The 14,530-nt window shown below is 39.9% G+C and overlaps 1 protein-coding gene across 1 annotated transcript in view; it reads left to right on the forward strand.

The window, feature by feature from the left end:
- The window catches only part of trpa1b (transient receptor potential cation channel, subfamily A, member 1b), a 39,040-nt gene that overhangs the window by 13,941 nt on the left and 10,569 nt on the right, over positions 1-14,530 (forward strand). Inside the window, exons 9-21 of the mRNA XM_034132431.1 lie at positions 1,528-1,576; positions 3,601-3,700; positions 4,848-4,948; positions 6,777-6,952; positions 9,510-9,674; positions 10,198-10,312; positions 10,396-10,562; positions 10,875-10,965; positions 11,048-11,107; positions 11,210-11,323; positions 12,198-12,268; positions 12,561-12,717; positions 13,546-13,635. Coding sequence (XP_033988322.1) covers positions 1,528-1,576; positions 3,601-3,700; positions 4,848-4,948; positions 6,777-6,952; positions 9,510-9,674; positions 10,198-10,312; positions 10,396-10,562; positions 10,875-10,965; positions 11,048-11,107; positions 11,210-11,323; positions 12,198-12,268; positions 12,561-12,717; positions 13,546-13,635 — 1,456 coding nt within the window. The remainder of the gene's footprint in view (positions 1-1,527; positions 1,577-3,600; positions 3,701-4,847; positions 4,949-6,776; positions 6,953-9,509; positions 9,675-10,197; positions 10,313-10,395; positions 10,563-10,874; positions 10,966-11,047; positions 11,108-11,209; positions 11,324-12,197; positions 12,269-12,560; positions 12,718-13,545; positions 13,636-14,530) is intronic.

A 14,530-nucleotide genomic window follows, 5' to 3' on the forward strand; every position in this document is an offset into this window, starting at 1 on the left:
ATTATGCTGCTGTGTTTATTGTATTTTTATAACTCTGGCACAACTCTCTCTCACACTAACAGGGGGCCTCAGATTATTTTGTAGACTTTTTCTCTCTTGCTCTTCACTGCTGAAAAATGACTCACTATATTGACATAGTTGACCTTTGAGGCTAAAAGTCTCCCTGTGTTTCCTCCAGACTCTCTCCCTCTAACAGGGTTCCTCAGATTATGTTTTAGACTCCTGCAAACACATGCTCTCCATTCAAAGAAAGCTGGAGAGTCACTTTTTCTATTCTTCCTCTTTACTGCTGAACAATGGCTCACTATCTTGACAGAGTTGACCTTTGAGGGGATGGAGGGAGTCCAGAAAGAAGGGGGACGTTTTCTTAACCCTTGTGTTGTGTTCGAAAGCTGTTACCGTTCATGGTGCAATTTTGACACATGATTTATCTCAGTCCAAAACACTCAAAAAGAATGACTATCATCCAATACTGTTTTAACTACATCATAACTAACTTATTATGCATTCATAACCGTACAGTCATTTTATTTGATGGGCCCAAAAAACATGACACCACATATTTAAGTAAAACATGTGATTCAATTCACTCATATTTCCTATAGTGAAGACAGTGGATCATTACGTTATCTGACTATAATAGACTCATATTAGATTACAATCTCCCCAAGAAAAGTTTTAAATTATTGTTACAGTGGATGAAGGGGGGTGGGGGAGGGGTGTCTAAAGGCAAAGATGAATCTTGATTGGGCCAAATGGGACCCCGAGTCACCCAAAACAATTCTGCTGGGTATCCCCCAGACCCGAACAGAGACCTTCAGACTTGGCTAAAATTGTTAAAATCAGTTTTGTAGTGTTTATATATCTGTTGTGGAGGATATCATGAAGCCTTGTTGCGATACAAAAAACTAGAGCGTAGTTAGTATATCATTTTAACTTGAAACAGGTCACGGGAGACCCGAACACAACATAAGGGTTAAATGTTGTATGTATTGTAATTCACACAAAAGGATGCCTCATGTTTTGCAGCCAGTCAGAATATTTCACTTTTGGTTAACTTACTCGCGAGTTGAGATATACTTTGCATTAAGTGTGCATTGATTCAATTAATTGATAGCTAAGCCCCTTTAAAACGTACACCACTGTTTGTCTCGATGTGTAATATCTGCTGTAACACTATAACACTGTGACAAACAAGAGCAACACACATATTAAACTCTGTGGGTTTGTCTGGCAGAGTAATGAGCTGGGGGACACTCAAAATAATATGAATAATTAATAAAGATGTGCTTCCCACGTTGATTTGATCTGAAAGCTATTTGGTTAGCACAGAAGAAGACCTACCTGCCTGTTAAAGATTACATAAAGAAGTATATAGTCAGCAGAATACAGTTTCATTGAAGTCCAGGAGATAAAACATGATGATTGTTGTGTCACCGTGACGAGGCAGATCCAGAGTCAGATCATCCTCTGAAACACGAGTCACGCTCTGAGGCCCGTTTACAACTCCTGTGTTTACCTTTCCAGAGCCACCATATTTGACCACAAAGAGCTGGCAGAGTACCTCATTTCTTTGGTAAATAACACACACACACTCACACACACTCAACAGCTGTTACACACAGGACACTCCTAACATCAATACTGAGGACTGGGTTATTAATTTCCGGCTTTTAATTGAGAGTAATTGCTTTTAAAGAAAAACTGCTTTTGGTCCGTAATAAATGCCCCCATTCTGCAAATGAACGTGCTCTTCTCCATCTGTTTCTCCTATTCGTTTCCACTTTGGTTATTCGGACATTTTGACTTATTTAAAGCACACCTCTTGATGGGTTCAATGTTAAATGCTACCTATTGCTCATACACCACCTGTTGCACTTCATCGAGCGTTTTAACAGGACTGTGTTGCTAGGTAGAAGCTGCTCAGCTCATGTTTAATCTCCTCATTCTGTGAGCAAACACTGCAGTAGGAAATAAACTCTGCACACAGAGCAGCTTATCTTTGAAATCACGAAATATTGTGCAGAGATTCAAATCACTCGGGACCAAAGATCATGCTTTGACATTTTAATTAGATTTAGAACAATCAAATTAAGCCATAAAGTAGACAATATATATCCATGTTGTTTCCACGATAGATAGATGGATAGATAGATGGATTGACTGTAGCTAGCAAGCTAATGTTAGCTACATGATCTGTGTTATGAAGAGTGAAGCAGGGGAATACAGGAAAAAGGAAATAGAAGAAAGACAAGGCAAAACTGACCCTAACAGAAGCTAACCAATGAAACAGAGGCCGTTTCTCAATCGCGAGGATGCTGGCTTGGTAGCACAGCCGAGCCGAGCATCTTGCTTCAGAAGCAAGGCAAGAATACTTCCTGCTATTCGGAAAACGAAGAGTGGAACAGGCGAGCAAGTGTGCGTCATATGAGAGGCCCCGCCTCTTACATCTTCCGCCACAGATTTGGGGAAATTGGTCCGTGCGCAAAGCATTGTGGGGATTTTAAGGACGCGAAGTCTACCCATGTGCAGCCTCGAAATTTCCCCCAAACCAAGGACGCGGCCTCGGTGGAATTCCAAGTATACTGGAGATTGGAACAGTCCTTCGGCGGCACTCGATGACGTAGCATCCTTGAAATATTGTCTTGGAAGCCAATATCCTCGCGATTGAGAAACGGCCAGTGTCTGCCATGAAACTGCAGGACTTACATCCTTACTTTTCTGAAGAGGTGATGAGGTGCAGGTGGAGGAGCTCAGGTGTGGGGAATGAGGTGATTAGGCATGAGAAAAAGCAGAGAGCTGATTGGCTGAAACACTCTGCAGCAGGAAGGACTAACGAGGCTGATTCAGAGCAGGTGTGAGACTGAGCAGAGGAGGAAAACACAGCTGAAAACAAACCGTAAATTAATAAATAACCTCAATTCAATTACTCACAGGTCCAATATGTTTTTTCATTCCTTCAAACAAAGAATTATACGAATTCACACACAATCAATACGTTATTTTCAAAGCAGCCTGACATTATTGACTATAACTATTAAAACTAAAACCATTAAAACCTCACTTCAGTCAAACAAAAGAAAATCTCATCAGAAGTTTGCTATTGGTGTGTCAGCTCGACAATCACTACAAAATAATCCCTTTTTTCGGCAAGTAAGATGTGAAAAGAAACACAAAATAGATTGAATAAATAAAATGTGTTGATGTCTCTTTCATTGTGACCCTTTTTGTGCTATTACAAATATTTGAAATCTGGCTTTTAGAACACATAACCACCTTAATTAACAGAGGTGATACAAATCTTGTTAAAGGGTCGTAAATATTTCAAATGTTTCCAAGATGAGGCCAAATCTGAATTTCCCGTCTTGCTAAGCTTTAAAACCAATATATATATTTGCATTTAATTGAATGATCACTTGTGCACACCTCTCACGTTACACATCTGACATCACGAGAAGCGTTATTTATTCAGTAAATAATTTCCTTCCTGTGCTTTGTTCAGACAACTCTCTCTGATCCAGTTCAACAACTACGTTAAATGCACATCCTATAACTCACCCATGCTCTCATGTGTTGTGTTTTTAAATGAATGCTCCTCAGGGTGCAGATCTGAACAGCTTGGACTGTAAAGGAAACTCTCCTCTGCTGCTGGCCACGAGTTGTGGAGCGTGGAGGACCGTCGCTCTTCTTCTGTCCACAGGTCAGACACACAACAGACTTTTAAAGGTCTCCTATCCTGCAAAATGCACTTTTTAACGTCCTTTCTACATAAATGTGTCCCCGGTGTGTCAGGAGACTCACGCAGTGTCAGAAAATAAAACCCTCTCTTTTCTCCTCCGGGGGAACAACGGAGCTGATACAGATTTGCATCCGATATGACATAATATCTGAAATGTGGGCTGGCTTTACACCCACGGCCCTATCAGAAACGTTGCTATCAGAAGCACTGTGCAACGTTCTTTAATTCTCCTACTTCTGCACCTATGTTTATGTACTTCCTCCAATGAGAAGCCTGGCAAAATGCAGAATAAATGGCCCTAATAAAGGTCAAAAGTGTGGAGCGCTTCTCACCGTCATTGAGCGCCATCTTGGCTACCTGTACTGAAGCTAAGGTTGCTCCAATGAAAACAGCACTATCCAAATTAAAATGTATACATGTGTTTTTTTACATACTATACTTGTGCTGACAAAAAGCCACCATTTGCTACCATTAATGATATTGTTGCGAGCAAGACAGCTAACACTTCACAGTCTTCACTTCCTGTGTTTACATTGTGCAAAATGGCAGTTTACTAAAGAGAGATGTCCAAATGAAGACACGGCATATGAGACAATGGGAGCCATAAAGCACAGAACTGCAGAAGCCAGACTTTCTCTAATTGAGTGGTTTTGTGTCTCTTTGTGTTCATTGTGAGTCTTTTTTTGATATTTTATGTATTTTTATAGTAACTTTGAGATCATTTGTGTCCCTTTGCGTCTGTTTTGTAGCCATTTGAACCTATTTTGTGTTACTTTGCAGTCATTTTAGGTCTTTTCCTTGGGGTTAGGGTTAGGGTCTCTTCTACATCATAGCTCGACATGTCGACTTTATAGTTTAGCCTCTCCTTATTGATCTTCTGTACGTCTTAATAGTCAGTTTAAGTCATTTAAAGTCTGTTTGTAGCTGCTTTGTGTCTCTCTCACATTATTGTGTAATCGTTTGATGTTGTTTCTCTTCCTAGTTGTCTCTGAGTAAGGGGGCCCCTGACACTTTGGTTCAATAATCCATCAATAACTCTACTGTACTTTGCCCCCAGCTATACTGTATGCTCATGTTCTCTGTAAAACCCTTTTGTTAATGTCTTCAGGGGCGAACGTGAACGTGAGAGACCGATGCGGCTGCAACTTCCTTCATCTGGCCATCCTCCAGCCCAAAGGCCTGAAGAACCTCCCTGAAGAGGTCCTGCAGGTACGAGCATCAGAGAGAGCTCGTTAACACGATTTAATGACCGTAAAGCCCTTCATCAATCTGAGACTTCATTTTACTCTCAGCAAGCCATGGGACCCTTTAAAACACCACAAGCTTTACCCAAAGGCCTTTTGATTTGATTTGATTTCAAACGTATAAAACAATAATACAAAAAACAAGGTAACACTTTAGATTAAGGTACACAAATTACCAAAATAATAATAATAATGAAATGAAACAAGATAATTATGATATTGTACAAACTTAAGCAGTATCAAATTGATAAACAAAAATATCATTGACTTACAAATTATATATAAACAAATGATCTACCCAATTACACATATGCCTTTATATATCTGCACTTGATAATGTGCATGAGATCAATCCGTATCTGCACTGATTCCTTACATTACAATATTATTTTATATGTGGTTGCATATGTGGTAGAAGTTATGTATCCAGGGTTCTTACGGTCATTAAAAACCTGGACAAGTCATGGAAATTCAAAAAGATAATTCCAGGCCCTGGAAAACAATATTTTTCCCAAAGTTTTGGAAAAGTCATGGAAATGTAACTAAAGTTGCATCAAATATAATTTATATTTTATCTAATAGCCGAAATAGTAATACTATAATGATAATAAATACTGTATCGTATAGTAATGAAACATAAAATGGCATTTAACTGACGAGGTGTTTTGCTGGTGAGAGATTTTAGTTGCTTTAGCGTGTAGAAGCTAGTAAGCCTATTGGATTTGTTTTAGATTAGGCACAACATGTTTCATATGCAGACCTTATTTTCCTGTTCCATGTTAAAATAAACCATTTTCAGTGGTACCGCTGAGAAAGAGTAATTTCTTTGGTCATGGAAAATTAGGTAAAGGTCATGGAAAAGTCATTGAAAATCATTGGTGAAAAAGTGTATGAACCCTGTGTATCAAGTGCCTGTTGTTTTGAGCATGCTTCCTGCAGCATACTTCTGCATTGAAATCTCAAAAAAGACTGCTATTCTATATTTAGTTAAGTTGTGTACTTACTTTAACCCAAATACCTCCAACAATTTGCAAACCCTGATATATGACTTATTTGAAGGAAGGTGACAGTTTCTCTCTTCTCCTGTGATGGTGTCGTATCCCCTTTGCGTCATCTGCCAGAAACTGTCCAAAAATTGACTTTTGATGCAGTTTAAAGATCTTGGGGCTTTTTCCGACCAACTAAGGATTTAAGGAATGAGACATCTGTGTCTGAAGTTATCAGAGAAACAAGATGAGCAAATGTTAGCGTCAGCCAAACATCGTACAGGGATAAACGAGAGAAACACTAAAGGAATCCTAAACTGAGACAATGACAACAATGGAAACAACCATATCTCCATTGTTGCTTTAGACCCGTGTGTGTGTGTGTGTGTGTGTGTTGTGTGTGTGTGTGTGGTGTGTGTGTGTGTGTGTGTTGTGTGTGTGTGTGTGTGTGTGTGTGTGTGTGTGTGTGTGTGTGTGTGTGTGTGTGTGTGTGTGTGTGTGTGTGTGTGTGTGTGTGTGTGTGTGTGTGTGTGTTACAAAGTTGACTAAATCATCCAAAATTCAATGAAAGTGGTGATCAGCAATTTCTATATGTTCAAATGTCTACTGTGAAGGATATCATGAACCCTTAATGCAATCGGATGTAAAACAAAAAAGTTATGATTGATGAAAGTAGTAAATCGGTCAGATTTGACCCGAAGACAACAGGAGGGTTAAAACCCTAGTGTCACAAAATCACAGCTTCTGCATTTTAAATATTTTGCATTTGTGACTTCTAACCATCTGTGTGTGTGTGTGTGTCTTCAGCTGAGCAGTGTGAAGGGTCTCCTGAGCTGCGAGGATAACGACGGCTGCACCCCGCTGCACTACGCCTGCAGACTGGGGGTCCACGACTGTGTGAAGAACATGCTCGGTCTCTCGGGGCAAGTGGGCCTCGCCTGCAAGTCCAAGGACAAGAAGTCCGCTCTGCACTTCGCCGCTCAGTGAGTTTCCATTGGTCCCCGAGGGCATGACTCCACATATCCTCCGGCTAAACTATGCTAATTTTGACCTGATTCTCACTCAAAGTTCCTCCAAGTTTTAGCAGATTTGATCAGAGAAGTTTGAGAAGTGTCACAGATGCTGATATTGTCAGTATGAGAGCATGCACTCTGCTCCTTTTATAGTGCAAGCTATATCATTTAGTTTAGCAGAAAAGCTGCATTTACTTTCTACACAACGCTATTAATGTTCTGCTTTTGGAGAATAGCTTTATTATTAAGGAGAAACCCTCTTCTTCCTTGTCTTAAAACCCCATCCCTCTGTAACAAGTGTTATGTATCGATCAATGAGACCACAGGCATTAATCCTAACCGTCCCTTCAGAGGACTTTGACTTACCGTCCTCCTGAAGCCAATACCTTCATCTCTGTAATTGAACAACAGTGGTCAGATGAAAAATAAGCAACGTGTCGACATTTGAAACTGTCTCCTTCCTGCTCTGTTGTTTTAATCCAGCGAGAAATCCCAGCTCACAAAACCCTTCTCAAGATTAATCGCTGTGACAGCTATTACGCTTAGTGACCTAAAGGAACTGCGACAAGAATAGAATTCAATTAGCGGGCACATGAGAGGAAGTGTCACTAATAGAGTGAGGACATCTAACATTATTGTTATGGATTTTTCTATCATGTACGTCTGTTTCGTTAGAGCCAGAGGGCAAATGAAGGCCGCGCTGTGATATCATGTCGAGATCTCATTTATTCCCAACGCGGCGACACAAAGTGCTGCTGACCCGCTTAAAAGGTTCAGAGACAAAGAGAGATCAGAGAGTCGCCTCGGTTTATGTCCTCTGCAGAGAATGAGTCGTTAAAGTTGACACTGTAACTCCTACACTGTGTTTTACCTGCAGGTTCATGCATTTTAAGAAAGTATTCTAAAAGCAGAACATAAATTGCGTTGTGTAGAAAGTAAATGCAGCCATACTGTCAATATTAGCATCTGTGACACTTCTCAAACTTCTCTGATCAAATGTGCTAACACTTGTATAACGCCTGTGGTCTCATTGATCGATCACTTGTTACAGAGGGCTGGGGTTTTAAGACAAGGAAGAAGAGGGCTTCACTTTCTCCTTAATATTAAAGCTATTCTCTAAAAGAAAGACACTATGCATGCTCCCATATCTTAAGTGGGTTTTAGCATCAAGCTCCAACATTTCATTTGTATTTGTTCCGTTCATGGTATGCACAACTTAATGCATAACTATTACTTACAAAACATTCCTCGATAAACACACCGTACCCGAAAAGGAGCAGGGAGAAGGAGATAATCTTACGTGTGCTCTGCTGTTGACCTCGTATAAAAAGCAGCTGCACGAGGACACACACACACACGCATGCGCACACACACACACACACACACACACACACACACACACACACACACACACACACACACACACACACATACGCACGCACACACACACAGGTACAATAATTGAGGACACACTGTAGGAGCCATATGTTCAAATGTATAATCTGAAATATTAGTAATTAGAAGGAGAAAAAAAATCACGGAGCAATATAGTTTTTTGACCTTTGCAAATATGTGTTTGTACTGATACCTTTTGTTTAAAGTGGACCTATCATGCTATATTTGAATAATATAGTGTAGGACCATACCTATATAAGGCATATTTATACTTTTTTTTTTAAAATACCAAACAGATCATGCATTTTAGCCATGCCTCATTTCGCTCTATTTGAAAAATGTTAGCTCTGTTTTTGCAAGGGCTGATTCAGTGAGAACAGCACCATCTACTGGCCTGGCATATGTACTACAGCGTCTCCAGCGCTTTCGAACGGCAATGGCCGTGGTTGTCTCCTCCTGATTGGTGGAGTTGGCCCAATAGCCGTAGCGCCACCGTCCTGACGTCAGGACAGTGTTCAAATCTGGATCAGTTTTTATCAGATCCGTTGCAGCCCCTTTTTTAGAGATTTGGGTATGGAGGAAAATAGAGAGGGTTGTGTTTTCTGACACTTGGTGAGTTCCCTGGAACACCGGGGACACATATTCATGTAGAAAAGACGTACAAAAGTGCATTTTGCATGATAGGTCCCCTTTAAGTAAAGAGTCAACCAAACTTACCTCAGACATATTTGTGTTGGAGTCAAGCTTGTTGCTACTTGTGGATATATACATTTTTGGATTAGACGGAACTACACACACCTTTGCTAAACCATGTCGTACACACACACACACACACACACACACACACACACACACACACACACACACACACACACACACACACACACACACACACACACACACACACACACACACACACACACACACACACACACACACACACACAAAAAAGTAAAATAAAGTAATGTTCTTTCAGTTGTTTACAAATGCTGAAACATAAAACCAGAACACAATCAAAGGTCAACTTCATACTGTCTGATTACGCTTTCTTTATACATTTTCTTAAACATAAAAATGTTCATTTCAGAGATCAACAACCCACCACTTCTTTGAATCTTTCCTCTTCTCTAAGGTTCGGGCGCATCAACACGTGTCAGCGGTTACTGGAAACCATCACGGACTCTCGTCTTCTGAACGAAGGAGACGAGCGAGGCCTGACACCTCTGCACCTCGCCTCCAAAGAGGGCCACACCAAGATGGTCCAGCTGCTGCTGCGCAAAGGAGCCCTCTTCCACAGGTAAACGCACGGGGAAACAGAAGAAAACATGCACAGACATAAAAAGACATGCTGTCATCCATGTGCGCTTGAGTTACGAGACACTTGCAGTGGTTGCAGCAGTTATTTTAGTCTTGTCTCAGGCTTTTCGTTCATTCACTGTTCGTACTATCCTAAAAATGGTAATGCACGTTGATGTGAAAACAGCACAGGTAATCACCCATTTTAATGTCTCACTAAACTACCTGACTTATTGTTGACATGCTATTATAACGTAACTTATGCCAATTTTATGAGTTGCCCCTTATCGGACCCCAAACAGAATCTTATCCTTCACGTTAACAGGTCGTTTTAATAAACACCTTCTGCACTGCTGTACATTTGTAGGAAAACCCACAACAAATGACAAATTCACTTTTTATAAAACACCATATGAGCATTTCCATTAGGATCCGTAACTCCAGAAAAATGTGCAGTTTAAACACTGTCACCAATAACTTTGCACTATAGAAGTTATTCCATAAACCTGTCCTCTACTTCACAGTGATTACAAGGACTGGACGTGTCTGCACCACGCTGCCTCCGAAGGATACACACAGACGATGGAAATCCTGCTGTCAGCCAACATCAAGTTACTGGATAAAACGGACGAGGACGGGGTTTGCATCACAATTAAATCAGAGGGTTTAACATCTATCCAAATGTGTAGAAAAACCTACTTAATTCTGTTTCCTGTTTGCAGAGCACGGCCCTGCACCTGGCGGCGAAAGCAGGTCACGTTGCTGCGGTGCGCCTCCTGATGGCTCGGGGTGCAGACATCTGTTTAAACAACAACGACGGCTCCTTTCTGCACGAAGCTCTGCAGAACGGGAGGAAAGACGTGGTGAACGCAGTCATCGATAGTGACAGGTGGGGTATTAATGTTACTACTGCGTTACTCAGGGCTGGGAGGGTTACTTTTAATATTAAATCCATTACAATAAGATAAGATAAGAAGTCATTTATTGATTGATCTTTGAGTTGGAGCAGCATAAAGATATAATGTACATGAATAAACATTCCACAATGTAAACATCTCAATAGAAATACAATAGCGTTAACTAGTATATAGAATAACTAGTCGCATGTCAAATAAAGTAATAAGTAACATAGTCCAAGTATCTTGGTATCCTGATAATAATCTCTACTTTAAGATGCTTTTTATTTTTGTTTTTCTTGCAGATTGAGTGAGTCTCTGTGCATGTTCACCCCCGGCTCCAGCCGTGACTGTCCCATAATGGAAATGATTGAGTTTCTGCCTGAGACCTACAAGGTTTGAGACATGCAAAGGAAGAAAACGCCTCCATGATTTGGTCTCTTGTCGTGTTGTTAAAGCTTCTGTTTCTCTCCCACAGCACCTGATGGACTGCTGTGTGATCGAGTCTGAGCACGACCACAACTGTCCTGATTATCATGTAACGCTTCTACAAGTTGCATTTTGAAACAGAAAAACATCACACAATATTTATAGTATAAAACATATTCCAGGCTTAACAGTTTTGTATGTTTCTTTGTAGATTGATTACAGTTTCCAGTGGCTCCAGGCTCCACTCAAAGCCATGAAAATGTATAAAGCCAAGAACCTGAAGAACCCGAAGAACCTGAAGATCCAGCCGCTCGCTGCGCTCAACGTGAGACTATTGATGTTCTCATACATGTGTCTTCTGTTTGATATAATATCTTATTCTCCTGTGCATGGTTCCCTTTGCAGTCAATACACTCTGATCAATACTCTTATTCTCAAGCAATTTGGGAATTCACGGCCTTACTGTTTACAAAGAGTTGCAGCTTCAAATCGAAGTGATGCATGACAGATTGATTCACAAACCCTTTGTATTTACTCTCTCAAACCTCCGTTAACTCCCACTTTTACTGGAGCTTTCTTCCCATCCACAGAATCATAACGTTTACAACTTTTTCCATCTGCATTCGATGACTATCAATTGTATTTTTATAATCAGTTCGACTTTCCCCTCTCCCTTCCTAATCGCACAAATCTCCAAATGAAACTTTTTCTCGGAAATGCAAAATATTTATTTGGGATATTATTATTTTAATGGATTGCAGAACCACAAACGATCTCATCTTCCCCTATGTGATAGAGACAGCTTCAATATTTCCGTAGGAGATCAATAAGATGCTTTTAAACCTTTGAGGCTTTCCCCTATTATAGAAAATGTGCTGATTCTTGTAACATTGGTTGCAGTTTCAAATCGAAGTATCTATCAGTTCAACTTCCTCCCCACCTCCTTGCTATTCCATCTTGCCGCAATGTGCCTTTCTGACAAAGCTCCAAATGCAACTTTTTCTCGGAGACGTGAGATATTTATTTGGGATATTATTATCTGGATGGATTACAGAACCACAAACAATCTCATCTTCCACTTGCTCCGTCATTATATCCCTAGGAGATCGATGTGATGCTTTTAAAGCTTTGAGGCTTTCCCCTCTTGTAGAAAATGTGCTGATTCTTATTGGTTAATTTTCCTGTAACTGTCCCTGCAGACGATGGTGAAGTACAACCGCATCGAACTCCTCAACCACCCCGTGTGCAAAAAGTACCTCGCTATGAAGTGGTGCGTATAGCAAAGATTGTTCTGCAGACTGCACCAGATTGAAATGCATTATTAATGTGGAGGAAATTCCCTTGAGAGAAACTGATAAATGATTCTTTGACTAAGTTTGTCTTTTGTTATATTTAATAAAGTAATAAAGAAAGTCAAAACACAAGTGAAATCGATCTCAAATGTAGGAACAGACAGACAAACTTTGTCCATGAATCTTTGATCAGTTTCTCTTAAGAATTTCCTCCACAATAATAAATGATATGATAATGTGACACAACAATGAACCGTGCTCTGTTTGTAGGTTTGCGTACGGCAGCACGATCCACATCCTCAACATGGTGATGTACCTGATGGGTCTGCTGCCCCTCACTCACCTCATCGTGATGCAGAGACCGGCTCTGAACACCAGCGACACCGGAGAGCATCACGTCATCATGGTGCCCACCTCCTTCGTCGAGGTAAACACCGTGTTGTGAAAATAGTGAATGTCCTCTTCCAATATCAGAGTGCACATGATAACAAAGGTATCCCAACTGTAGCTGTGAACATGACAGGATGTATGATTACCGAGAAGAGCATCAGGACTGTTTGAGGCATATGATAGCTATGTGATTAACATGATGATTCAGCCTCTATGGAGATAGACATATGACAAGCATGCTCATTTCTGACGTGGAGCTAATCTGAAGTAAACATTGAATACTGCTTTCTATTCCTCCATCTTGTGACTGTGTAACTCCCTCTCTTGGATATCAGCATGTGAAGGACACTGTTCAGGAACTAGTCAGAATTTTGAGATTTGTATTAAAAGTCAGAATTTTGAGATTTGTATTAAAAGTAAGAATTTTGAGATTTGTATTAAAAGTAAGAATTTTGAGATTTTGAGAAAAAGTCAGAATTTTGAGATTTTGAGAAAAAGTCAGAATTTTGAGATTTTGAGGAAAAGTCAGAATTTTGAGATTTAGCGAAAAAATCAGAATTTTGAGATTTTAAGAAAAAGTCAGAATTTTGAAATGTTGAGAAAAAGTCAGAATTTTCCGATTTAGAGAAAAACTCAGTATTTTGACAGGATGTATGATTTCCTACAAGAACCGGTATTCCTCCATCTTGTGACTGTGTAACTCCCTCTCTTGGATATCAGCATGTGAAGGACACTGTTCAGGAACTAGTTGATGCTCTGTATGTGATGACTCCTTCCATTCTGGAGAGGATCACAGATACATGGATCCTGATATGTAGTAACACAATCTACAGATATATTTAACTCAATATCTTTCCTTTCACAGCAAACCGTGTTCCTGTCCTTCTGCATGATGATGGTGTTTGTGATGAACATCTACTTCATAGGGAAGGAGCTGGTGCAGATATCACAACAGGTACTTCTGCAGGATAGCTCACATTTCTTTTATTTATTCATTTATCTTAAAATATCTCTTAACAGCTTCATTAATTCAACGAAGCTGTGCTCATAAATCTGTCTGTGTTGCACACCCGAAGGACATGCAGTTTTGTTTAGTCCTGATGTACAGTAGAAACACATCCTGGTCTTTTCTTAGGATGCAACGCACTCATAAACACAGCGTCTGTCTTATAAAAGTAAATCAGGTCATTGCCAGGGTTTAGAAATCATATCTTTCTGTTTAAGGAGTTTATTTAGTGCATTTCTGGACGTGCAAAAATATATATATTGATGTTTCTTAGATGGGTCGATTACATAATAGACATTGAACCAACACTGTTATTGGTGATTTTACTGAAAAACACCTTTTAATCATATCAAATATAGTCCCTCTCAAATGTCAGGTCACTTTTATTTTTAAATATGTCACTCACGTAAGGTGGAAGTTGATTTCCATAAGAAATAATGAGAGCTTGAAGTGATCAAATTAATGAAGATATATTGTTTTCAGTGTGTCTTAACTACATGATATTAAGAGTTTAGGAGTGTATGGTAACTATAAGTGTTTATAAAATCCACATTTTAACCCGTGTCCTTTGTGGGGGACAGTGTGACTTCTGCTCATTTTCGTCCTTTTTCCAAACTTCAGGAAACACAGCAGTGAGTTATGATTACATTTCTTAAAAGTTAATTACAATATATCATATGATGTATATTATGATGAGAAAAGAAGGACCAGGGGCCTCATTTATAAATCGCAAACATTGCTTAGAAACTGGCGTACGCTCAAAAGATGGCGTACGCCAGTTTCTAAGCAATGTTTGCGATTTATAAAAAACAACTTGATGGGAAAATGTGCGGCCCTCCACGCA

This window comes from Trematomus bernacchii, unplaced genomic scaffold, assembly GCF_902827165.1.
Source record: "Trematomus bernacchii unplaced genomic scaffold, fTreBer1.1, whole genome shotgun sequence".
Taxonomy (NCBI): Eukaryota; Metazoa; Chordata; class Actinopteri; order Perciformes; family Nototheniidae; genus Trematomus; species Trematomus bernacchii.